This window comes from Pelodiscus sinensis, chromosome 1 (assembly GCF_052426305.1).
Source record: "Pelodiscus sinensis isolate ZL-2025 chromosome 1, ASM5242630v1, whole genome shotgun sequence".
In the NCBI taxonomy this organism is placed as follows: Eukaryota; Metazoa; Chordata; order Testudines; family Trionychidae; genus Pelodiscus; species Pelodiscus sinensis.
In genome coordinates, this window is record NC_143052.1 from 145,995,937 (window position 1) to 146,020,821 (window position 24,885).

The 24,885-nt window shown below is 43.2% G+C and overlaps 1 protein-coding gene across 5 annotated transcripts in view; it reads left to right on the forward strand.

The window, feature by feature from the left end:
* GDAP2 (ganglioside induced differentiation associated protein 2) overlaps window positions 1–24,656 on the forward strand; it is a 40,514-nt gene extending 15,858 nt beyond the window's left edge. For 4 of the 5 annotated variants that reach the window (XM_075904902.2, XM_075904917.2, XM_075904912.2 and 1 more), the window contains 10 exons: window positions 3,218–3,306; window positions 6,492–6,568; window positions 10,129–10,288; window positions 12,499–12,649; window positions 14,721–14,797; window positions 17,424–17,500; window positions 18,437–18,576; window positions 19,341–19,395; window positions 22,336–22,479; window positions 23,791–24,656. In XM_075904902.2, coding sequence (XP_075761017.1) covers window positions 3,218–3,306; window positions 6,492–6,568; window positions 10,129–10,288; window positions 12,499–12,649; window positions 14,721–14,797; window positions 17,424–17,500; window positions 18,437–18,576; window positions 19,341–19,395; window positions 22,336–22,479; window positions 23,791–23,838 — 1,018 coding nt within the window. In that variant the 3' untranslated portion in view covers window positions 23,839–24,656. Of the gene's footprint in view, window positions 1–3,217; window positions 3,307–6,491; window positions 6,569–10,128; window positions 10,289–12,498; window positions 12,650–14,720; window positions 14,798–17,423; window positions 17,501–18,436; window positions 18,577–19,340; window positions 19,396–22,335; window positions 22,480–23,578; window positions 23,750–23,790 lie in introns of those variants that run through there. The other variant, XM_075904931.2, reaches the window with a different exon arrangement.
* The last annotated feature ends 229 nt before the right edge of the window (window positions 24,657–24,885 follow it).

A 24,885-nucleotide genomic window follows, 5' to 3' on the forward strand; every position in this document is an offset into this window, starting at 1 on the left:
TCCTCCAATAAAGCTATTCAAAGAATTCAGAGAAAATATTTTCTCTATCTTTTTGTGTATATATAAAAACAAGAACAGATAACGGTCCCTGTAAGGCAAGAACTTTCATGGTCCTCTTATTTAAAATAGATCAAGTAACATTCCTATACGTTATGCAACCATTTACCTTGGGGGTTCTGAGCTGCAGACAGCTGCTGTCTGATCACTAAATCCATGTTCTGAGTTGCAAAGCCTCTCAGTGAACAAGTCTGTATTTTGTGTTAATTGTGCTTATTGCATTCATGTTTCAAATAAACACTAGTTACAAAGATGCTTGAATTAATTAAAACCCCTTCATTAATTTTTGTTCCATAGTTATTACTGTGCTATTAAATCTCCATTCTTCACACGGGAAGGTCTATTTGGGTCACAAAAACAGCTAACGCTGCCAGACAGAAAGGGGTGCAAGTGTGTTTGAATTATCTATGAAGGGGAGCATGGCTGACCTCACTTCAGGGACACTAGGAAACCAGCAAAACATAAGACACACAGTTTAGTCCCTTGTCTTTAAAAAATACTACAGTATTGTGCAGCAGTGATATACGCACAAAAGTGGGGCAGCTAGAGTGTGTGTGGAGGGGAATCCCAATAGTACGGAGAACGGAAATCACAGTCTGGGCACGGCCTTTACAATAAAGGCTGGAACCCATGGAACTTGAAGTCCTGCAAAGGCATCCACGCCGCCATCCTTCAACACCACCCCCCTCCGAGTCCCGACTTCCCCACATGAACCTTGCTCCCCTGCCCCTCTAGCCATCCTTGCTGCCCAGCGGTTCTTAACAATGCACCAACACAGTTTGCTTCCCGCTATGAGCTTCTGCCCAGAACACGCTTCCCTTCCCAGCTGGAACTTTCCCAGCAGCGTGAATCCATGCGACCCGCTCTGGGAGCAACTGCACAGCTACCACGCAGCCCTGGCTGCAGCTCCAACCCTGGGGAAGGGCTGAACATGGGACCAGGGTCATGAGGTGGCTGCCCAGTAGCTCCCAGGGCGGGGCAACATGGCAGGCAGCTGCCCCGTGTGCCAGCACTCAGCTTCCGGCCTGGTATATGGGTCAGTCACCCACCGCGTGGCTGTACCCTGGGAGTAGCCAACACAGGGTCCTAGCCCCCCACCTCTCTCCACGAAGCCAACCACCACCACTTAACCTTCCGTGGTCAAGGAAGGTGAGTGGTGCTGCACAGCTCTACTGAGGAGGTGGACGGGATTCAAATTCTTTGTGTGTACCCCCTAAAAGGGGACATTGATTCTGGCCCTGTGGGGATCCCCTGAATCTGAGATGCAAGTATGTCTGTGTTAGCTGCATATGATGGCATTACCCATGTGTGATACTCTGTGCCTCTAAGCCTCCTGTAGTGTTGAGTGGCTACAGTATTGAAGAAGCACTTCCTTTGTATGGCATTACTTATATGTTTGCAGAAAATCCTAAGAAATCGTCACTCTGTGAATCAGGATGTTTCTAACTCCATACATTATTGGTTTGTGGCTTTTACCTTTTGTATCTTCAGTTATTTCTGATCTTAATATGTTTAAGTGTGTTATATAGTTTTTGGCTTCTCTGAAAGTTCTCTTATGATGACAACTGTCATTTTAGCAACGCCTTTGTGATAAACAATGAACAAGAGTAACATCTGGGAATGGAGCTTTGTGGCTTCTCAGGGAGAGGAGAAAACAACTTTTGGGGATATTTGAAGGCATGTTTGTTATGGTGCAAGGATAGCTGTTTTATAGTTAAGTTTTTACACCCAAGTCTCCATAATAAGCCCAGTTTTTCCAGAATTCTTCAGTCTCCTCAAATCTATAGTCTTGTGTGCTTAAAACTGGTAAGTAGGCTGAGCCTGAGGAGAATTTTCCTGTAAACTTTGAAGTGATTGGGACAAGAGGTTTCTGAATTATAACACCCTGAAAATAGAGCCCAGTAAAGACTTAATTTTTCTATTATTGAGGAAGGGGTGAATTTTGGTACAAAACAGCAAAGCAGGAGGAAAAATATAACTTAGTTTACTAAATTTCATTAGGTGACAGTAACCTTTGAAAGGTGAGTAACTTTGGAATTTGTAAAGTTGGCTGTTACCACCTTTGATCTTGGTGTAGCATATTAAATATTTGCTGTAGACCTGTACTTTTAACTTAAAAAGGTCTCCAAGCTTGCTGTTGCTGCAGGAAAAGGGCCAGTAATGGAACTGATCACTAGGAGCACTTATCTTTGCACAAATAATAATTATTATTATTTCACCCAGAGGGCAGTGTGGAGGACCCAAGAAGCTTCCTAAGATTTGTCATGGATTCTAAGCCTCTTCGGTTACGTCTAGACTGCCAAGTTTTATTGGAAAAAGATAACGCAAATTGTAAACTGCAATTTGCTTATGTTTTCCCACTTTTTTTGGGTGGGCGGGGGGGGGGGAAGGCTTTTCCAAAATTTGGCCCATCTCCACTGGGCCAAATTTTGGAAAAAACTCCTCTTTCGGAACATCCCTTATTCCTTTCACTGAGAGTAATACAGGGATGCCGAAAGAACACACCCACTTTATCTGAAAAAGCGGATGTGTTCCCTGGACACAGCAGAGTTTTTCCGGGATACCAGAAAACTCTGTAGTCTAGACATAGCCATACAGACCTAACCATCCCCGCAGGAAAGACGGAATACTATCATAGTTTCCTTCCATCTATTTCACCAGCTCTCTGTTGGTCCCCTGCTTTGCAGTGGCAGAAATCTATTTTGGCAAACAGGAGGCTAGCCAAGTGGATAAGGCAGAGGAAAGCTAGTGCTTCTCCCTGTTGCCTGCACTCCTAAGAACCCATTCTCAGCTTCTCCCCTTCTGTTTCTGGCAGAGCCCACCTACAGATAGCAGTTTGCCAGGGCGGGGAGGGGGATATGGGGAGTTTGGTTTGAGATGTGAGGAAGTGATCCAAGTGGGAAGGAACCTTCAGGAGCAAATCAGGGAAGAAAGTGAGGGCAAGTAGTGTTTCAGCCTAATGAGCCTCCTGTGCCTTGTAAGCTGGAAATCACTTTGCTGCTAACCAGAAGAGATTTGGCAAGTAGAGCAGAGGGATGTGCTAGTGCCTTATCCTGCCCACTGAGCTGCTTCTTGCCTCCCCCACACCTCCTGCCATTTGCTCCCTCCCAGCTGATGTTCTTGTTTTCATTCCTTGTTTCTTTTCTCCTCTTGATTTCAGGGAACAGGCAATGTCCTCAGTGGGATTCTGTGTCATAAATTCTGTGAAAAGAGGCTATCCTTTGGAAGATGCAACCCACATAGCACTGCGTAAGTAGGTCCTGAAAGATCATTGTGTCCCAGCACCACACCAGCTGGAGACCAGTGGGGGTATACATAAGGTTGAAATCACAGCAGGGTGTTGGAGCATTTTGGAATGGGGATGTTAGGCAGCAGGATGTTGGGGCAGTGGTTGGGCCTTCCTTTGAGTCAAAGCCAGCAAATGCCTAGGCCTTTCTGTCAGCACGGTATGCCAGGAGGTTGCATTTTTCTATTAGAGGTGAAACTGGCCCAGTGTTGGAAAATCATCTGGTTTTTAGTTATATGATGGCAAGTGAATGTAGAAGAGCTTTGGGGTGAAAGGAGGACCTGGGAGAGACGTCTGCAAGGAAAGTGGCATTATGACTGACAGTTCTGTTCAACCACAGCAGCACTGACCCCTGTGAGGTTTTGCTGTAGTTTCATCCACTTACATGAGAATTTCACTGCACCAAAATGTTTGGGAATGCATCCTCTTTTTCTCCAAATTGCTGCTCTTGCTTGAAAAGTCCTTCATACATTTAATTTATTTGGATTTTGTTCTCTAAACTTCCTTGCTTCTCTTAGACTGAGTCTACACTGGCACTTACTGCGCTGTAACTTGCTAGCTCAGGAGTGAGAACACCCTGCCCATCAAGCGCAGCAAGTCACCGTACTGTAAAGCGCCGGTGTGAACCAGACCACTGCACTGGGAGCTGTGTTCCAAGTGTAGTTAGCTACTGCCCTTGCGGAGGTGGTTTACCTAGAGCGCCAGGAGAGTGCTCTTGCCTTGGCCATGCTATCGCAACTGCGCTTTACATTTTCCAGTTTAGACAAAGCCTTAGCTGCAGTCTCCACACATCCGTACGATCCAATAATGTTCTGTGAAGTGTTGACCTTTTGTTTGGACTCCTATTTTCAAGTACTTTCCTCTCCAAATGAGTGTGTTGTTAGAGCTGACAAAACCACAGTCCTAGCTATACCACAAGGACATCCCAGTCCGAGGACCTGGTTAGAAAGCAGTCTTCCTCTGACTGTTAATGTTGATGGGAACTTGACCACATCCTCACATTATGCTAAGGCTTTGGATAGTCTGAGAAAGCAGGAGAGAGGAAATAGTATAAAATCTGCAAATAACAAAAGAATTGCTTTTAATTTAAAATGCTTTTTGAAGTTTTCTCCAAGGGACCGGCAGCACTTTACATCTGCAACAAGCCAGCAGGGGTGCAAAGTTGGATGCTACAATAAAAGGCCCCGCAGAGTGAGTGACAAATGTCACCGTACGCCTCTCTTCTCCAGTGCATCAGAAAATTATTGGGGTTCCTTATTTCCAAATTCATTGTCTTTTGTGATGGTGTCTTGGTTTTTTTGAGGCTTTATGCTAATGAACTGGCTTTGGAGCAGCCTTTACTATTGAAGGTTAGCTTGTGCGCAGCTTGGGGTTGCTTGAGCCACTTGGCTTTCCTGGAAACTTGCAATGCCTGGTGGCTTGTTGTGGGCCTTTCACTCAACATAGGTTAGTAAAACTTTTCTAGGACTAGTTCAGAGAATTGAGCTTGGCTTTTAAGGGAATGGATTGAGATGGTTTTGTAGAGTTTTGAGAACACATTTCATATTTCTGCCACTCCTCTCAGGAAATTTGCCATGCTCCTCTACAGTTCACAGGGCCACACATTCATTTTCTGACACCTTGGGATTGTTGTTCTACTTTGAGTCAATGTTTTTGTTTCTAATGCCCATTTTCAGTTCATTATAAAAGAAAACTTGCATGGAGAGAAGATCTTTTGTGCTGTGTTGAGTGCCCGATTGTGCAATATTCAATAGATAGGTAGTAACCAGCTCCAGGCCTCAAGAGACTTGCTTTGTAAATAACTGAGAGAAAACCATTCACTCATCAGGTGAGGGTCTGTTTTCAAAATGATACGATGTTGGCTTTTTTGCACCTTGATTAATATTGACGGGTAGAGAAGGATTTGGATGGAGAGTATGGCTAGTCAGCATTTAGAGAGAGGACTGTTCTCTACAAGAGTGGCAGCAGGGAAGGTCTAAAGATGAATGGAACAAGGAGCAATGCTTGACCAGAACAAAGAATATGGGAGAAGAAATAGAGAGAACTGGGAGCAGAATTTTCAGCAGGAGCAAAATGTTGCAGAACCTTACAAGTGAATTCCAGAGGCATGAAATTAGTAAACTAACACTGTATTTAAAGGGATTTAAATATGAGTGGGACACAGTCAGAGGGTTGAAGTAGAAAGCTTTCACTGGATGTTTGGAAAATGGAGGTGAGAAGCAGGACATTCTTGTCTGAGCTATTGTACTCACTGCAAGAATAAGTGGGCTGAGAGAAAGATAGCCTTTGAGAAATCCCATGAGGAATAAAATGACTGTCACAGGTGTAGGCTAATACCATTTTGGTGTGTAGTAACAGCAGTTTTGTATATAAGATGCAGAAGGTTACTGGCCCCTGCTATTCAACTTTGGTGAGCCTCAGCTGGAGTACTAAATGCAGCTCTGGACACCGTGCTTCAGGGAATATGTGGACAAATTAGAGACAGTCCAGGAGAGAACAACACAATTGATAAAAAGACTAGGAACCCTGACCTATGAGGAAAGGTTTAAAAACTGGGCGTATTTAATTTTGAGAAGAAAAGACAAGGGGGAACCTGATAGGAGGCTTCAGACATGTTCAGGCTGTTATAAAAAGACTGTGATCCACTGCAGATAGGACAAAAAGGAATCCTCAGTCTGCAGCATGGGAGGTTTAGGTGAGATATTGGGAAAATCTAAGTATAAGAGTAGTTCAGTTCTAGAATAGGCTTCCAAGGGAGGTGGTGGGAATGCCCATCTCTTCAGATGTTTAAGAACCAGTTTGGATAAAAGTCAGGTTTGGTCGAGGTTTGCTTGATCCTGCTTAGTATGGAGAGCTGGGCTTGATGACTTCTCAAGGTTTCTCCCTGCTCTACATTTCTGTGATTCTGTAATTATGGGTATTCTTGATGTCTAGCAAACTGTCTTTCTTTGTGTTCCCACTCCACAGTGTGTGGGGCTCTTCGCTACTCATTAGGGTGCTGCCTGTGGGATGGGGACCTTTCCCCTCTTGCAGGAGCAGGGGCAGCATCTTTTGTATTTGCCTATAGCTAGCAAGTGTCCCTGACTGTAGCTGAGGTTGTAGCTCTGTCACCCTGTTTGCTCAATGTATTTAATTCTCTTGCTGGCAGGCACAGTCAGAAGGTTCCTGGAAATTCATGGAGAAACCCTGGAGAAGGTGGTATTCGCAGTCTCTGAGCTTGAACAGGTATTTCTGATTAGTAGTCGTCCTGCCAAAGTTCTTAAGCATATTCTAAGGCAGGGGTGGGGGAACCTCAGGCCCAGGGACTAGATGCAGCCCCCAGCTTGCTTGGATCTGGCCCCTAAGACTCAGGTATCCCCCTGTATTGGGGAGCCCGCTCTGGCGCTCTAGCCTCCCTGCCACCCACCTACAGAGCTGGAGAACATAAGAACGGCCGTACTGGGTCAGACCAAAGGTCCTTCTAGCCCAGTATCCTGTCTGCCGACAGTGGCCAACACCAGGTGCCCCAGAGAGGGTGGACTGAAGACAATGATCAAGCAATTTGTCTCCTGCCATCTCTCTCCAGCCTCTGTTTGTCAGAGGCCAAGGACACCATTTTATCCCCTGGCTAATAGCCTTTTATGGACCTAACCTCCATGAAATTATCTAGCTTCTCTTTAAACTCTGTTATAGTCCTAGCCTTCACAGCCTCCTCTGGCAAGGAGTTCCACAGGTTGACTACACGCTGTGTGAAGAAGAACTTTCTTTTATTAGTTTAAAACCTGCTACCCATTAATTTCATTTGGTGTCCTCTAGTTCTTCTATTTAGGGAACTAATAAATAACTTTTCTTTATTGGCCCTCTCCACACCACTCATGATTTTATAGACCTCTATCATATTCCCCCTCAGTCTCCTCTTTTCTAAACTGACAAGTCCCAGTCGCTTTAACCTCTCCTCATATGGGACCCGTTCCAAACCCCTAATCATTTTAGTTTCCCTTTTCTGAACCTTTTCCAAGGCCAAAATATCTTTTTTGAGGTGAGAAGATCACATCTGTACACAGTATTCAAGATGTGGGCGTACCATAGTTTTATACAGGGGCAGTAAGATATTCTGGGTCTTATTTTCTATCCCTTTCCTAATAATTCCTAGCATCCTATTTGCCTTTTTGACCGCCGCTGCACACTGCGTGGAAGTTATCAGAGAACTGTCCACGATAACTCCAAGATCTCTTTCCTGATTTGTCGTAGCCAAATTAGCCCCCATCATACTGTACGTATAGTTGGGGTTATTTTTTCCCAATGTGCATTACTTTACACTTATCCACATTAAATTTCATTTGCTATTTTGTTGCCCAATCACTCAGTTTGGTGAGATCTTCTTGGAGTCCCTCACAGTCTGCTTCTGTCTTGACTATCCTAAACAGTTTGGTATCATCTGCAAACTTTACTACCTCACTGCTTACCCCTTTCTCCAGATCATTTATGAATAAGTTGAAAAGGATTGGTCCCAGGATTGACCCTTAGGGTACACCACTAGTTACCCCTCTCCAATCTGAAAATTTACCATTTATTCCTACCCTTTGTTTCCTGTCTTTTAAACAGTTCTCAATGCAAGAAAGGACCTTCCCTCTTATCCCATGGCCATGTAATTTACACAAGAGCCTTTGGTGAGGGACCTTGTCAAAGGCTTTCTGAAAATCCAAGTATACTATATCTACTGGATCCCCTTTATCCACATGTTTGTTAACCCCTTCAAAGAACTCTAATAGATTAGTAAGACAGGATTTCCCTTTACAGAAACCATGTTGACTTTTGTCCAACAAATTATGTTCTTCTACATGCTTCACAATTTTATTCTTTACTATTGTTTCAACTAATTTGCCCGGTACTGAAGTTAGACTTACCGGTCTGTAATTGCCAGGATCGCCTCTAGAGCCCTTTTTAAATATTGGTGTCACGTTGGCTACCTTCCAGTCATTAGGTACGGAAGCCGATTTAAAGGGTAGGTTACAAACCACAGATAATAGCTCAGCAATTTCCCATTTGAGTTCTTTTAGAACCCTTGGATGAATGCCATCCGGTCCAGGAGATTTGTTAATATTAAGTTTTTCTATTTGTTCCAAAACCTGTGGAGCACACAAAATCTACTAGCACGGGCCCCCTAGGTTCTGGTGCATGAGAGGAATGTGAAGAGTGTCTTTTCCCTTCTCAGTCAGGGAGTTTTCACTTTGCTTCTCATTTGTGTGCCGCTCCCAACTGATTTTTCTGTGGGTCAGTGGCCCCTGACCTAAAAAAAGCCCTCCCCTCCTTGTTCTAGGGCATTGGGGTAGTGATGACTTGTGTTCTTTACATTGTACTGTGAACTTGAAGACCAATTTCCCAACTATCAAGTTGTATTTACCTCTATTATGATTGTTAGTTCCTCTGCATCCCTTTTGGCTTCCTCCGAGATGTCACCAAAAGTATCTCTCCCAATTCCTTGCTGCTCACATTCTCAGTGGTTATTGCAGATGCTTTCCAAGCCATCCCACTTGTCACTCACAAGTTCCTGACCCACTACTTGAGCACCAGCATGAGGGATTTGAGTAAGATGCTTGTGCAGGATGTGTTTTGGCTATAAGAAAGCAGAGCAGTTCAAAATTGCCACCTTTCTTCCCTCCTGCTCAAAATCCTCCCTGCTCACCAGATTAGCATCCCTGTGGATCCTCCCTCAAATACCTAACAACAAGCTGTTTCAGAGATTGCTTGGGGGAATTAGCTAACCATTGTTCTGTTTCCCATACAAAAAGCCTTTGGCAATTTAAGTGTTGACATTCTTCCTTGTCTTTTTCCTGTATCTGTCTAGAGCACCTCCTACAAATACATGTATAACCCAGTGAATTCAGTCAGTGTTTTTGGAACTGGCACCTGGACTATATCTTATACTATCTTAAGAACAATCTGAGCTTTTAAATGGGAAGGCTTTCTCCAAGTTCATCTGCTAATCAGTAGGGAAAAAACTGTGTCCCTTTCCTCATATTTCTTTATCAGAGGTCATTCTCTGCCCTTGCTTGGCAATAGTGTGGCCAAAATATAGGCTGCAAGCACCCTCTTTTTTAAAAGATGTTCAGTCTACAGAAATGACATGATGTTCAGTGCTCCAACTTGATCCAAACTACCTTTGTTAGGATTAGCCATCCATGCAGACTGCTTTTTTATTTTAAGAAACGGCATGGCTGCAGTTTAGCATAGTTGATGTAAATTAAAGGTATCCCTCTCATGGTCAGTAGCCAATATCACACAGGATTGGGCAATATTTAATTGCCCCTGCAAGTAAGTCTCAGTGCTTAGGATTTCAGAGTTCCTACCTTCTAAGCCAGTTGACATTAATTTGATTGGATTTGCCTGAGGTATAATTTCATTTTATCTCCTTAGGCTCCATAATATTTCTGTTTCTCTTGTTAGCTATGTCTATAAAGCAAGACAATAATCAAGGGAAAAAATCAATAGCTAAATATGAAGTTTTGGCTTAGTGGGGAAAGAGAATAGAATTGATGTAACTTAACATTTCTGTGACTTAAAAAACTCTTTAAAACTGATGCTGGCTCATTTTATCCTCTTGTGTTTGACAAAAGGTCTATAGAAGGAAGGAAGACTGACTGAAAAATGCCCAGAAGAATGATCATTATCATTTCCCCTGACCCGTTCGGTCCCCTTTACAGACTTAGAGATTCTTCCGTGGCTGTATGGAAACATAGTTTCTAGCTGTCTCTGAAGAATGGGGACGCCTTGCAAGGCCTTCTCAAACTTTCTGTCATTTGTAGGCCACTTACCAGAAGCTGCTGCCTCTGTATTTTCCAAGGTCATTGGAAGAAGAATGCCATTGCTTACCTTGCCTTCCTGCAGATATTGGCAATTCAGAAGGGGAGCCAGTAGTACCAGAGCGGCAAATCAGGATCAGTGAAAAACCTGGTGCTCCAGATGGTGAGTTTCAGTTCAACCCTGAAATAAGTGTCTTGGCATGAAAGCCAAGGAAAACCAAAGAGCATGCACAGAGAACTATGAATTCCATATTTTATGTGGATTGTATCCAACAGAAAGAATCCCCCTGCAGAGAGAATCCTCAGAATGAGGATTTTATTTGTGTTCTGATTAGAGAGCAAGTTGGTTTATACAGCAGTAACTTCTACTTTCTCTGTTTGATTGTGGGAGGTAATTGGAGGATGTGGTGGAAGGACAGTTTCCCACTGTTTTTTGTAGCAAGAAGGCTCCTGAGGAACCTCACGTGAAAAGAAATGCAGTCCTTGAAGCTCCTGTCTAGCTGAAATGTACACAAGACATGGACCCTGCCCCAAGGTGTTTGCTGTATAATTCTTTGTTACTGCACACAGAAAACCAGTGCAGGTAGAAGACAATGAGATAGTGAGGAAATCAACATTGTCAAACAAAATTGACAGAGGCTCAGTGAAGGAAGTTCTCTATAAGGATTGAAAAGGAGAAATGCCTGGATGTCAGAGGTGGAAGAAGAGGAAGGGTGGAGGACATGATAATGGGTGGAAGGCTTGTAACATTGGACAGTGGTAAAGAAAAGTCAGGGTTGCAAATAGAACCTGAGTTAGCTACAAGACAAGCTAATGGAATGTGAACGGTGAGTAATGAGATAGTCGGCTTCCATTCCTGCTGCAGATGATGGTTTTTAGTCAGTCCAATCACTCCAGGGTCATGATAGCTGTCAAGGCTAATCCCCACTCTGGCACGCCAAAATGAGCCCTCAAGAAAGCTTCAAAAACTTACCTCTACAGGCACTGGTTACAAAAACTTCCCCCCAAAATCCTAATACCCAATCACCCTTAGTAATCAAAATGGTTAGGGTGGGGGTTGAAGAAGAGCTGGAAACTTCAATCGTGTCTCTTTTGAAATCACATAAGTTCAAGCATTTTTTCCACCATCTCATGAAAGTGTGCTCTGGTCAGAGTTAGTTGATGTGATGGTGGCAACATCCAACCTCTGTCTGCAATATAACTTCCAGGCTTCTTCTTGGTGGAGCTGCACCTCATGGTGAATTCCAAATCTGTTTTCTTTTTTGTCCCCTAGAATAGTCAAAACCAATCCATCTATTCCATGGATGCATTAGACAAAATGCCTGTCTGCAGTTATGGAACTGAGTTCATTGATTTATAGATGCTAAATCCAGAAGGGACCATTATCTAGTCTCACCTCTAGATTAAGAGCTGGAGAATATACTTTCAGCATTTACAAAGCAAACATATTTTCAAGGCACTTTATAAGTATTAAACTTATTGGAGCACCTATAAATAATTCATTGTTATCACACTCTAATGTAGGGGTGAGCAAACTTTTTGGCCTGAGGGCCACATCAGGATATGGAAATTGTATGGAGGGTCATGAATACTCAAAAGGGGTTGGTGTGCAGCAGGGGATGAGGGCTTTGGCTGGTGGTGTAGGTTCTACGGTTGAGCAGGGGAGGGGTTTGAGGTGCTGGGAGTGAGGGGTTGGAAGGATAGGAGGAGGATCAGGCCTGGGAAAGGGCGAGGGGTGTTCAGGGGTGCAATCTCTGAGCTATGTTTATCTCAAGCAGCTCCCAGAAGCAACGGCATGTCCCCCTTCCAGCCAGCTCCCACGTGGAGCACAGCCAGGTGGCTCTGTGGCTGCCCCCACCCATAGGTGCTGCTCCTGCAGCTCGCATTGAGGGCAGTTCCCATACAGTTGGCACTGCAGGGGCAGTTCGGAACTTCCTAGCAGCCTCTACACGCAGAAGCTAGAGGGGAGACATGCTGCTGCTTCCAGTTGTATGTGGAGCAGGGCAAGATGAAAAGGCTGGAATAAAACAGCTGATGGACCAGATGTGGGCTTCAGGCCCTAGTTTGTCCCTCTCTGCTCTGCTGGGGGACAAGTTGGATTGATTTACTACGTCACTAACAGAGCGAAGATTAGGTTCCTTGTTCTTAACTCCAAAGTTCAGTAGAGATCAGCACCTTATCAGATGGAACCACAGGAAATTCATGCATCATAGTGTGTCTTTTGTGTCATGGCTGCATTCCCCTTATGACTTGGTCGTGTCTTATTGATGCATTGTTATGGTGCAACAGTCCCATGTTCTTCATTTTGATTCTCTGGTCTGTATTTTGAGCTCTAGTTTCCTTACTGCTTCTTCACCCATGTTTCAATTGCAGATTACTCAGACGAGGAGGGGCTAGAAGCAGACCTTTCGTTCATTGGTTCCCACGCGTTTGCCCGCATGGAAGGAGATGTGGACAAGCAGAGGCGCCTCATCCTTCAGGGGCAGTTGTCAGAGGCGGCACTGCAGAAACAGCATCAGAGAAAGTGAGACCATGTTGTCCTATTAGTTTCATACTTGCAGAACCTAGACCAGGGTCCCAAATTTTTTAGGGTTACTCCCCATGCTTCTTCCATCCTCCTCTTCCCCCCACAGAGCTGGGGCTGCAGCTTGTGGGAGGACACATAGGCGGTGCATGAGGAGCCTCTGTCAGGTTACAGAGGGGACACCCCATGCTTTTGGGACCTCTGACCTAGACACATTGGCGAAAGTGTACTGCCTGTTGACCACTAGGTGGCACAGTCCCATCGTAGCTTTCTGTAACAAAAAACAGGACTGTGTAGCACTTTAAAGACTAACCAGATGGTTTATTAGGTGATGAGCTTTCGTGGGCCAGACCCACTTCCTCAGATCAAATAGTGGAAGAAAATTGGCACAACCATATATACCAAAGGATACAATTTAAAAAAATGAACACATAAGAACGGCCGTACTGGGTCAGACCAAAGGTCCATCTAGCCCAGTATCCTGTCTGCCGACAGTGGCCAGCACCAGGTGCCCCAGAGAGGGTGGACCGAAGACAATGATCAAGCGATTTGTCTCCTGCCATCCCTCTCCAGCCTCTGACAAACAGAGGCCAAGGACACCATTATATCCCCTGGCTAATAGCCTTTTATGAACCTAACCTCCATGAAATTATCTAGCTTCCCTTTAAACTCTATTATAGTCCTAGCCGTCACAGCCTCCTCTGGCAAGGAGTTCCACAGGTTGACTACATATGAAAAGGACAAATCAAATTTCAGAACAGAAGGGGGATGGAGGAGGGGAAAGGAGGGGAGGTAAATGTCTGTGAGCTAATGATATTAGAGGTGATAATTGGGGAAGCTGTCTTTGTAATGGGTAAGATAATTACCGCCTTTATTCAAATTTGAGTGTAAATCTTACCCAAAATACCATGGCTGCCAGTCAATCCTGTAGTGTCTAAAATTAAAGGTTATAGTCTCTCTATATAAAAAATGTTTTTCCTGATGAGCCACAGAATGATGTCATTACACTCTCTGGCCACAAAAGCTGCCCAAGGGAGGGTCGGGGGAGATTGGCAAGCATACTGAGCACGGGGCACAGCCCGCTAGTAAAAGAAAAAAGAGAACAAGAAGAGAGATGTTAAATGGCAAAGCAGTCACATACCTAGAAAGACTTCAAAGTCCTTCAGGTTTCTAGCTGTACTGGTGAGTTTGCTGGCTTGAAAGTCCCTCTGAAACACAGCTTGGAAGTGTCATTCAGTCCTTTGTTCAGAGCTTTGTTTGTAGAAAGATTACCCCAGAGGTAGAAAGCAGGAATGAAGACAAGTTGGAGAAGATGCAGCTGCCTTTTGTATTCCTTTTGCCATGTGGCTTCTACTTCCTGTGACCCAAACACAAGCTGCCCAGCACATGGCCTGGCAACCTTAGAGTTCTGTTCAGAAGCAAGCCCATACATGCCTTGCTGAGTCATAAGTCCTATGTACTTGAAGGTGGGGAGAAGAGAGATTTTTTGAGATGCTGATTATTTTCTCAGCTCAGTTGTGGGGGTGTTTTTACCTGCTCTTTACACGTCAGACATAAGCTTAACTTCCTTCTAGGGAACCAGTCCTCTGTTATGATTCTCATATGTTGGGCATAGGGCATGGCTTTCATTGTTTGCGGAAGCACTGACTTGTTTATATACATTTGACCTTAAATGCATACTAGGCCCAACTTCTGGATTTTCACTGTGTTACATATTTAACCCAAATAGTGTTGTTTGGATGTGCATATTCCCCTTAAATGCTTGCAACCGAAATGCAGTGCCATTGTAGTATGTATGAGGGCTAGAAATGAGAGCCAGTTAAGTGAATATTTATTGTCCAAACAAAGTAACCAACAGTATAACTAGATAAAGTCAATGACTTTTTTCAAACACTTTCCATTGTAGCATTTCAGAGGCAGCTTCCTTACTCAAAAGAGTGGAACATTGATTGCTCTATAGCACTGTGTGTAACAGTTCCAGCTCCTCCTATTTTCCAGGTTCATTTTCATGCTTTCTAACACACACGAGAGACAAAGCTTTGACTCCATGCATATGTTTTGACTTTTCTAGTTACAATCGCTGGCTGTGCCAGGCAAGAGCTGAAGACCTATCTGACATTGCTTCTCTCAAAGCCTTGTACCAGACAGGTTAGTGCAAGATTCTGAAGGCTGTTTCTCATGGACTCACCAGTAGGAAATGGAAAGGCCATTTCCACCTTTGTTTGAAGGAAGGCTCCTAGGATGAAACCTGGGCAAGTGTTTTACTCTGACAGATTTAAAAGCCTGTCCTACCTGAGTGCCAGGAAGGCCACAGCCAAACAAGACTTCTGGCATGTGGAAGCTAGAATGAGATGTGATGAATTGGGACCATAAGTAGAGCCCTTCAAATCTGTGACTTTCTGTGGATCAGGTGCTGATACAAATTTTGTATCCTCACTGGGCTTTAACCATAAGTAATTTGACATCCATTGTAGAAAATCTCATTCTACAATTTCAAGTGGGATCCTAAATACAAAGATCTCTAAAGCCAAGCTCAAGGGCTGACATCTGGTATGTCATTGGAGTATTTATTAGTAGAGAGAGAAAATATGAGGGGTTAATATTGTGACCTGGGGGCACTTTAGCAGCCCTCGCTGGAAATGTCATGATGAGGGCAGGCTGCAAAAGGCAGAGGAGGCACTCCTAAAATTGGTGGGTAACACCTGAAGTTAAATTCCCCAATTAGTCACAAACTATACTTCTCATTTCCACCACCACTACCACCCCCCCACCCCACTAGTTATCAAGAAGCCAAAAACTAAATCACACAACCATGTTTATTGCATGCCAATTCTCTAGCTCCCAGTCAGCACCTAGGTACAGTATAATGAGAAGTTATTTTAAAAAACTCTGCTTACGTGTACAAAATGTCCTTCTGACCCCAAAGGATCAGCCACATTTCCAGGTCAGGATAGGTTTAGATCTTACCCAGAATACCATGGCTGCCAGTCAATCCTGTAGTGTCTAAAACTAAAGGTTATAGTCTCTATATAAAAAATGTTTTTCCTGATGGGTCACAGAATGATGTCATTACACTCTCTGGCCACAAAAACTGCCCAAGGGAGAGTCAGGGGAGATTGGCAAGCATAGTGAGCATGGGGCACAGCCCGCTAGTAAAAGAAAAAAGAGAACAAGAAGAGAGATGTTAAATGGCAAAGCAGTCACATACCTAGAAAGACTTCAAAGTCCTTCAGGTTTCTAGCTGTACTGGTGAGTTTGCTGGCTTGAAAGTCTCTCTGAAACACAGCTTGGAAGTGTCGTTCAGTCCTTTGTTCAGAGCTTTGTTTGTAGAAAGATTACCCCAGAGGTAGAAAGCAGGAATGAAGACAAGTTGGAGAAGATGCAGCTGCCTTTTATATTCCTTTTGCCATGTGGCTTCTACTTCCTGTGTCCCAAACACAAGCTGCCCAGCACATGGCCTGGCAACCTTAGAGTTCTGTCCAGAAGCAAGCCCATACATGCCTTGCTGAGTCATAAGGCATATTCTTGGCCCAGGTAAGCACCTCCCAGTCAGAGCCTGCATCTGGCACCCCAGCCTCTGCCTCCCCCCAGCACTCCTACCCCCTCCTACACCCTTCCTCCAGGTCACAACCCCCTACCAGAACTTGCACCCCAATCCCTACCCCTGGTCAAACCCCAGATCTCTAACCTCCTCCTGTGCGCATATCCCCTCCTGGACCGTGCACCCCAGTCTGTCCCAGGTCACAACCCCCTCCTTCACCCAAAATCCCTCCCAGATCCCATACCTGATCCTGCACCCAGTCTCTTACCCCAAGCTCCCTTCTGCACCCATCCTTCATCTCAGACCTTGCACTTCCTCCATTAATATATGGAAGAGTACGGCCCTTGACCACCTACCAGATTCTTGGGGTATCCTCCCCCATCAAAAATTATTGCCCAATCTTGTCCCAGTGGGTCAGCTGAAAAGCTTGATGTCTTGATCAAGCAGACTAGGCAGTGCATCCCAAAACTGGGATTTACTCAGAAGCTTAGCACAATTTTTGTAGGACATACATATACCGTAACCCAAATACAAAGGGTATACAAACATATAAATGCGATTATCATATTTGGCAGATTATAACAATTTTGCAGATATCTGACATGGCAGATTATAACAATTTTGCAGATATCTTACATTGACTCATTGCCATTCTATCATACTGATATTCATTAATGTCCTAACGTGTTCCCCAAATTCCATACAGTGTCACAAATATAAAAAATACAAGATGGGCAGGGAATTAGTTAAAGTGAAGAAAAGAAGGCAATAGGTTATGCTGAAATGAGAACTACTTGGAGGAAGGGGGAGCAGGGAAAGTTACCAGTGAAAATCCTCAAGGTTTGTTTTGGGACCAATCTTTGTTAACATTTTCATTAGTGACCTTGGCACAAAAGGTAGGAATGTGCTAATGAAATTTGCTGATGACCGTGTTGGAAGGCGTCATCAGTGCAGACTAGAGTTGAAGTATTCTACAGGAAGAACTGGATGACCTTGAGGATCAGAGCAGTAGAAATGAGGCAAGGCATCCTTCCGTTTAGATCAAAATGAGTACTACATAAAGGGAGCAATAGTCTCTGCACTCATCTCCTGTTTACAATGTTGGTAACTTGCATTCTTGAATGCTTGTGGTTAGTCTCCCCTTTTTTTAAAGGGAGAGTTTCAAAAGCTCAAGACTCCTTTATACATGTGATTCAAAGATAAAAGCCTTGTGATGCTCATCTTATTTTGTAGGTGTGGATAACTGTGGTCGCACAGTGATGGTGGTAGTTGGAAGGAATATTCCTGTAACGCTGATAGATATGGAAAAGGTAAAATCTTCATATAAAACTATAGAACTATGCCAGTGATTTTTTTAGCAACGGTTGAAAGACAGTCTCCCTTAAGTACAACTACCTCATCCTATACCATCGGGCTTCACTAACTTTAGCAATATGTCTCCAAAGGGAGGTAAAATCTTTCTATACAGCAAATTATGCAGAAATCTTTCTATACAGCTAATTATGTACAAATGCCTTGCATACTTCAGCATTCGAATATATCTTCTATAAACTGTTATGTGAAGATGTGTCAAAACCTTTCTAGGGAGGTGACAAGATTCTCTTCTAGAAAGCATTGGCACCTGGCACTGGCCACTGTCAGAAATAGGGATGTGAACGGGTAACCGGTTACCCAGTATGCAGCTAGGAGCCCAGCTGGCAGTGGGGGAACTGGAGCAGTGAGATCCTGCTTAGTTGGTTAACCAGTTAAATGTTACATTTGCCTAACATTTAACCGGTTAACTGATTGACCTGGATTTTACATCCCCAGTCGGAAGATAGGAAACTGAGCTAGATGGACCATTGACCCTGCATGGATGTTCTCAAGCAGTGCAGTATAGGGCTCTCTTTCCTTCCTAAAAAATGCGAAGATGCTTCTATAGCTGGAGTCTCCAAAGAAGTAAGGTGCAGTGAGCAGACTTGTTTCTAGTACATGCAAGATGCCAGGGATCCCGACATTCATCCAAAGGTTGTGGAGGTTAGGGGCATAGAGCAAGTAAAGGTTGGTTGTAGGAATCTCCAGGTAATCTTTCTGAGTTCATGTTTAAGACTTCACTGTTCCATGATGTTTTTGTAATAGACATCTTATAATAGCCTGTTTTAAGGCTTTTGGTCTGAATAAATATTAGTGTTAGAGGAATTCTGTTAACACAGATTTGGACCGTGACAGATTTTTCTTCTGAAAATATAAATATTTTCCCACCTCAGGCTCTCTTGTACTTCATCCATGTCATGGACCATATTGCAGTGAAGGAGTACGTCATAGTATACTTCCACACGCTCACTAGCGATTACAATCATCTGGACTCCGATTTCCTGAAGAAACTGTATGACGTCGTTGACATCAAGTGGGTGTCATGAGTAGGAAGAGAAACTCTTCTAACAATACTCCTCTCCCTATACAAACCTATAAGCCAGACCCTTTGTCCAGCTTGCTTCCATTGCTAAAAGAGAGTTGCTGGGAAGAATTTCACAAGGGCAGATAAACCCAGGTGTCTAACAACACCAGTAAAGATTAGGAAGGATGGCATGTTTCCTTTCCTGCTCTGAATCAAATGATTTAAACCAATTCCTAAGCATTTCTGCAATGCTTATTGTAGCCTCTGAGCACCTTAGCTCAACAGGAGAGTAATTCTAGTTCATGCATACTTGTGTCATATACTGGTCTCTGCAATCCCTGCCAGTTGCATATCAATCAGTAGCAGGCATATTTGTGCTCATATAATTTTATATGAACTCATTCCATCTGTCTCTAACGGGTGGGTTTGCAAAAGACAGTATTGTCCACTGGGATGCTCCATCATTTTGCAGGAGTTTTACGGACAGCACTAATAGTTGTCACTAATGTGTAAATCCTCTTTGTCTGTACAGAGGGCAGGAGGATCTTAGGATTTATCTAGCAACAGAGAAAATGTTTGCTTCTTTTGTCTTGCTTAGTCGTAGGGCAGCTGCCCCTTGACCTGGATTTAAATGCTGTGGATGAGGGTTAACACCACAAGCACCTCTGCATGAAAGTGTCTCCGAACACTTTAAACAGTGTTTTTGGATTAATTTAATAGCATAAGCTCATTACTTTTTTTTTTAACAAGGTTCACTTTCTTCTTTAAACCAGGTACAAGCGAAATTTGAAAGCAGTGTACTTCGTCCACCCAACATTTCGCTCAAAGGTGAAGTATACTGTACAAAAGACCAAGAATGCAGATTTCTGAAACAGAGAAAGGCATAAAATTGTAATACAAGGGGAGAAGGTCACACGAGAGACTTCAAAACACTAAGCCATGTCTGATATATAAGTGTTTTCCGTGAGCTAACACACCTCTGGTGGTTCCTTATTTCCAGCTTGTGTGACTGGTATGTTAGCTTTTCCCCTGTGTGCCACTGCAGCTCACTTCCCATTTTACTATTTGTGCTCTGACCTGCAATTAAGCTTCATCTCTCTGTTGCTTTTAACCCACGTTGCATTGCTGGTTACTGCACACGAATGAGCAATGTCACAGAGCCTTATTCTTCAGGTACTGAATGGAGGCAAACATCAGCCGTTACAGCAGCTGATTAACTGGAAAGGTTGAAAGGCTGAGAATAAAGCAGATCAGTCTGGTGTGGTTGGGGGGGTATGTCCGTGGGGTATCCTCTAACAAAATTAAAGCTGAGAGACCATGTTGAATTCCAAGAAAAGGTGCTCTAATCCTTTTTCCTGCTCTCTGGCTTAAAATGTAACATTTGGCTGTGTGAACCCAGACATTTGAATTGTTTTCTCACTGATTCACCACATGGGTGTTTTTTACTCTCAAGGATAGTTATGGTATAAAGACAAGTGTCACTGCAAGCTTCATACACCTGCATCTCATTGCTAGTGTGTCTTGAACCTGACCTATGTGGTACACTACAATCACAGGGGGGAAACTTGATTTTTGTGGCCATTATTTAGCCTTCATTGACACTGGCTGCCACTTCTCTTGTTGGCATTAGGTCAGTCCAGAAGCACACAGTTCAGCTTATAGAAGCCTACCAATTAATTTACATAGGCCACCAAAATAGCCTTCAGATTTGCTGTGGTAACATCTTGCCTGGATCAGACTTAAACCCATGTAGATTTAGTCTCCTACTGTCTGTGTCCTGATCCTTTCCAAGAAACTGAGTAGTGGTGATGAGCTAGCAGTGGGCTCAGTCAGGATCCTAGATTGTAATATAAAATGATAATGTTGAAAGTGGAAGAAGAATTCTTTTGGGGGAGGCTTATGCGAGGCTTCAGCTTTTTATTTCCTTCAGATTTTTCTAATCTCTTCAAAAGGATTTGTACTGCTTTGTTCTGCGGTCTCTAGAGGTGACCAGAAGGCAGAGTTGCTTTTTTTGCTTTGTCTCAACTAGGATCAAACATTCTGATGAGGGTGTTATGCTTGGAAAATGAAGTGGCAGCAGTGGCCCTAATTAACATTTTGCATGCTTGTGCTTTTGGTTAGATGTGCGAGACTAAGGACTTTACCTGTCATCCTCAATAGAGATCCTTTGTCACTTTAGGTAAGATGGGAGTAAGAATAGAACTGATCTCTGGTGACCAGGGCCATTTCCATTGCAGATGTTGTTATTCTGCTTTGGGTGCATCCCTGCAATTTTAGTAAGTTGAAACATGGTATAGGAATGTAGGCGATTCTTCTGGAATTGAGTAGGACAAACAATTGTGGTGGTTCCTTAATTTTATTTATTAATACCACGGCCCTTCTCTTCTCTCAGCTGTTTGGGGAGTTGTCCATCCACAGGAGCAGCTCCTGTACCACAGACTGCATGTAATGTATAATCAGCCTTCTGATCATCACTTAGTTAACATTTGGAATTCTCAGGTTTTGTTTTGGTGTTTTTCCTTTTTTGGGTATGAACACAAAGCGTATTGGGCCAGCGATGATGCTTGCTGATCAGAAAGTTGTAGTAGATGGTTAATTCCAGCTTGTGCTGATGAATGGCTTAGTTTGTGAACACTGAATAGGTTGCCAGTTCCTACAACAATCAAGACAGCACTTGGATATCCTGCACATAAGAACAGTATGAAAATTTAGATTTAGGGTTTACAACAGGCATGGTCTGTTTATGGCCTTTGATTGTCTTATCTTAATATAAGGATGTGTTCAGAGTAGACAGTGTCCCAGTATGCATTGTCCCATTTTGATCTCATCACCTTTCCAGTCAGATTAAGTTACAGCATTGCATTTTAGCCCCTAGTCCCTAACATCTGTATGAAGAATAAAACTGGTTGACTAATCTGCTTATTTTATGATAGGTAGGGTTGATTGTGCTACCTTCTATTAAAATTGCCCAGTACTTTCCTTTTAAAAAAAAAAAAAAAACAACCCTTTTTCATTTGCTTATAACTTTGCTGAACTTAAATAATTTGGGAGGAAATTGCCCATGTCCAGTGTTTGCCTCATGATTTGTTTTTTGTTTGCTTAAACTTTTCAAACAAAATAGTTCAGTTGTTTGAGGCTTGAAAAATCCATTATTTTGCCTCTATTTAAAACTTTTCTTTTAAAAGTTCTGTTGGCCTTTGTGTCAGGGATGTGCCTGTGAAAATCTGCTGTTATAAAAAGATCTGAAGGAGACTCAAGGTTAAGATCTAAAATTAAAATGTATGGGGTTTGGACAGCAGATGTGAGTCTGGTCTGATGCCATTGAGCAGATGTAGAGTATAGGAAAGAGTGAAATGCATACCCACAACAGTCATTCCAGGATCCCAATGATGCATCCTCTCTGAAGATCACTTTTTTTCTGAATTGCCCTGTGAAAACTGGTGCTAACAGGCATTAAAATCAAGGCAAGGAAAGAGATTGATCTGACGAATGTAGAATGAAGAAACAAATTGTAACCTGCAAAGTTTTGGATGTAGCATGGGAAGTAGTAAATAGACACCAACTCCTGTGCAGCGATACAGGGATGCAGAATGTGAGTCAGGAGTTTGAAAGCACTACTCTGTAGTGCAAGTAACAGCTTTGGACAGTTGAAGTGGGGTTGTTTTTGTAATGCTGAAGCGTGATTGGTTTATATGAGTATGGAATAACATGTTGAACTTGAAGACTCAGAAATGGCATCGGTTTAATTCTTTTCTTTTCTTTGTTCAGGTCTCAACATGGTTTTTCACAACCTTTACAGTCTCAGGGCTAAAGGACAAAATCCACTATGTAGAAAACCTTCAGCAGTTGTTCACAGCCATACCCCCCGAACAGATTGACTTCCCTCCTTTTGTCCTTGAATACGATGCCAGGGTAAGTGGTTTTAGGCGATAAGCATGTTTATGCTCCCAAATACAATTGTGGAGCAGCTTTGTCAAGCAGACTGAACTCCCTGGTAAAAGGAAATCTGGATGGATTGCTGGGGAGACTAACAGCTCTCTTTGGACTTTATAGAAACAGTTGGTTGTTACATATTAGTCTCATCTATATCAGTCTCTGAATAGAGGGTTTGGCCCAGACGCAGCCCATTAACCCAATGGAGGCTTCTCCTATTTTTTGTGTATAAATTAGGGACACACCCTCTTTGCCTAGCCAACAACTGCATCAGCAAGCAGGGAGCACAAGGACCACACCAACTTTGTATTAAATGAAGACAATTGTAGCCAACATAATCAATAACCCAGATGGAGATCCAACATTCCACATTGATCTGGGCAGCCTGTACTGCAGACTTGTAGTCCTCATGGGCCCATATCTCTACAGTGAAGATTAGAGCCATTATGATTTGCTTTTCTTGGGGAAGAGCACTCTTTGATATAGCAGATTGTGTCTGTTAACTTAGATAAAGACATGTATTGCTGCTCTATCTCCTCCTGAGTCCTAGGTGCCCTACAAGTGCAGATCTTAAAAGTATTCACCTCTCTCATTCTCTCTGCTTCTTTCTCTCCCTCACCTTGCTTGTCTCCTGACAGCCTCATTAAGTTTTCAGTTTTCCATGGCTTATTGAATAACTAGGGGATGCTCTTAGCAGTTTTCTGTAATGTTCTGAGAAGTTCATTGTCCTAAAACCTGACACACAGGATTGTTGCTGTCTGCCATCCCACTGCTGTTGGAGCTGCTTGTGTTGTCTTGTCTTGGTTCAAACTTTTTCATCTTCCCAGCCTTAAATTAACAAACCAGGGAAAGGGAGTAGAGAAGAACTGCTCTAGGCTCTCTTAGTCTTTTTTTCCTCATGGATTTCTGCCATAGTGCAGGACAAATGTGATTCAATTTCATTCTGACCCACATTTGCTCTCACTTGAGAGGAACAGATTGCATGTGTCTGCAGGCAGTGTGCCATCTCGAGCTGACTTACTGGCCACGCTACATGCTGGCATTTGCAGTCTCAACAGGTCATGGCTTTGGATTTCAGGTAGCGCAACTGTGATCTGCTACATTCAAATCAGGAGACAGCAACTTTTAGACTCCCAGCAAGTTGCCAGTGCAGTTTTCAGCTGGGTGAGGTTTGGATATTACTGTACTAGATTGCGAGAAGGTGGTCAGAATGTTCAGTTGTGCCGCCTTTTCAGCCCTCAGTTGCATGCATTTGAGAGTTGCTAACTGCTCATTCCTTTATTGTCACAGGAAAATGGGCCTTACTATTCTTCTTACCCTTCATCCCCTGACCTGTGATCTGCAGCCCTGCAAAACTGCTGGTTTCCCATGGATCCGATGACCAGATGCCTGCCAATACCATGTGCATTTGTCCATGTACAGAATTCAGAGAAAGGGTTTTCCTCCCAGCTCTCTGGTATTTTTTTACTGATGAGATATTTTCAAGCACACAAGCAATCAGAGAACTTTATGCCACTGTGAACTGTACTGCTATTTCAGATCTATATTTATCCAAAGGAAAAGTTGATTTCAGGATCATTTGGTGGATTTTATTTTCTTCTTCTTTTGGAAGGTATTGAGTTTTATGCCTGAATTGACTTTTTTGCTGTCCCAGAAAACCATCAGACACACTTCAATCACGTTTTTACTTAATATTACAAGTTTCAAGCTCCATGTATAATACCCTGGTTTACAAATGATGTACAGTACCAGCCTGATCCCATGGTCTGTGCTTCAGTTCCAATTATTTTTCCCTTCTGTTAGTGCTGATTGCTCTATCGCTAACCTGCAAAAGTAGCTGGAATCCGGAATATCACAACCATGGAGTGGGCGAAGCATTACGCCAAGTGAACTCTGGTGCAGCTTTTAGTACCACAGCTGCTATAGTCCCTCTCTGTTTTCCCTGGAAGATGTGATAAGTTGGGATGCCAGTGGTCTCCCATTGAAAATAAAACTGAAAAATATGTCTGCATCTCTCCTGTAACTCTAGGTATTTGTGGTCTCTCATCTTTCAAACAGTCATGCATAAATGTTGTAAATGAATGCCATCTGCTTGACATTGCAGCCAGCACCCTGCTTACTCTTGTACTGTATATATTAAAAGATTCAGTGATGCAGCTTCTTTTCTTGAAAATAATCAGTCTCTGAGAGTAGACTCCCAACACTCCCTTTCTGTGTGACAGGGACATGGCAGCCAGCTCTGAGAACTCTGTCAAGTGAAACTTTTACATATTGACTTCTTCTGGGTGTAGATGTGGAGGTCTAGCATTGCTTCAAAATTTATGAAACGTTTACAAAAATGGGGTAGATCCTATCTCATTAAATGCATCTGAGATAACACCATCC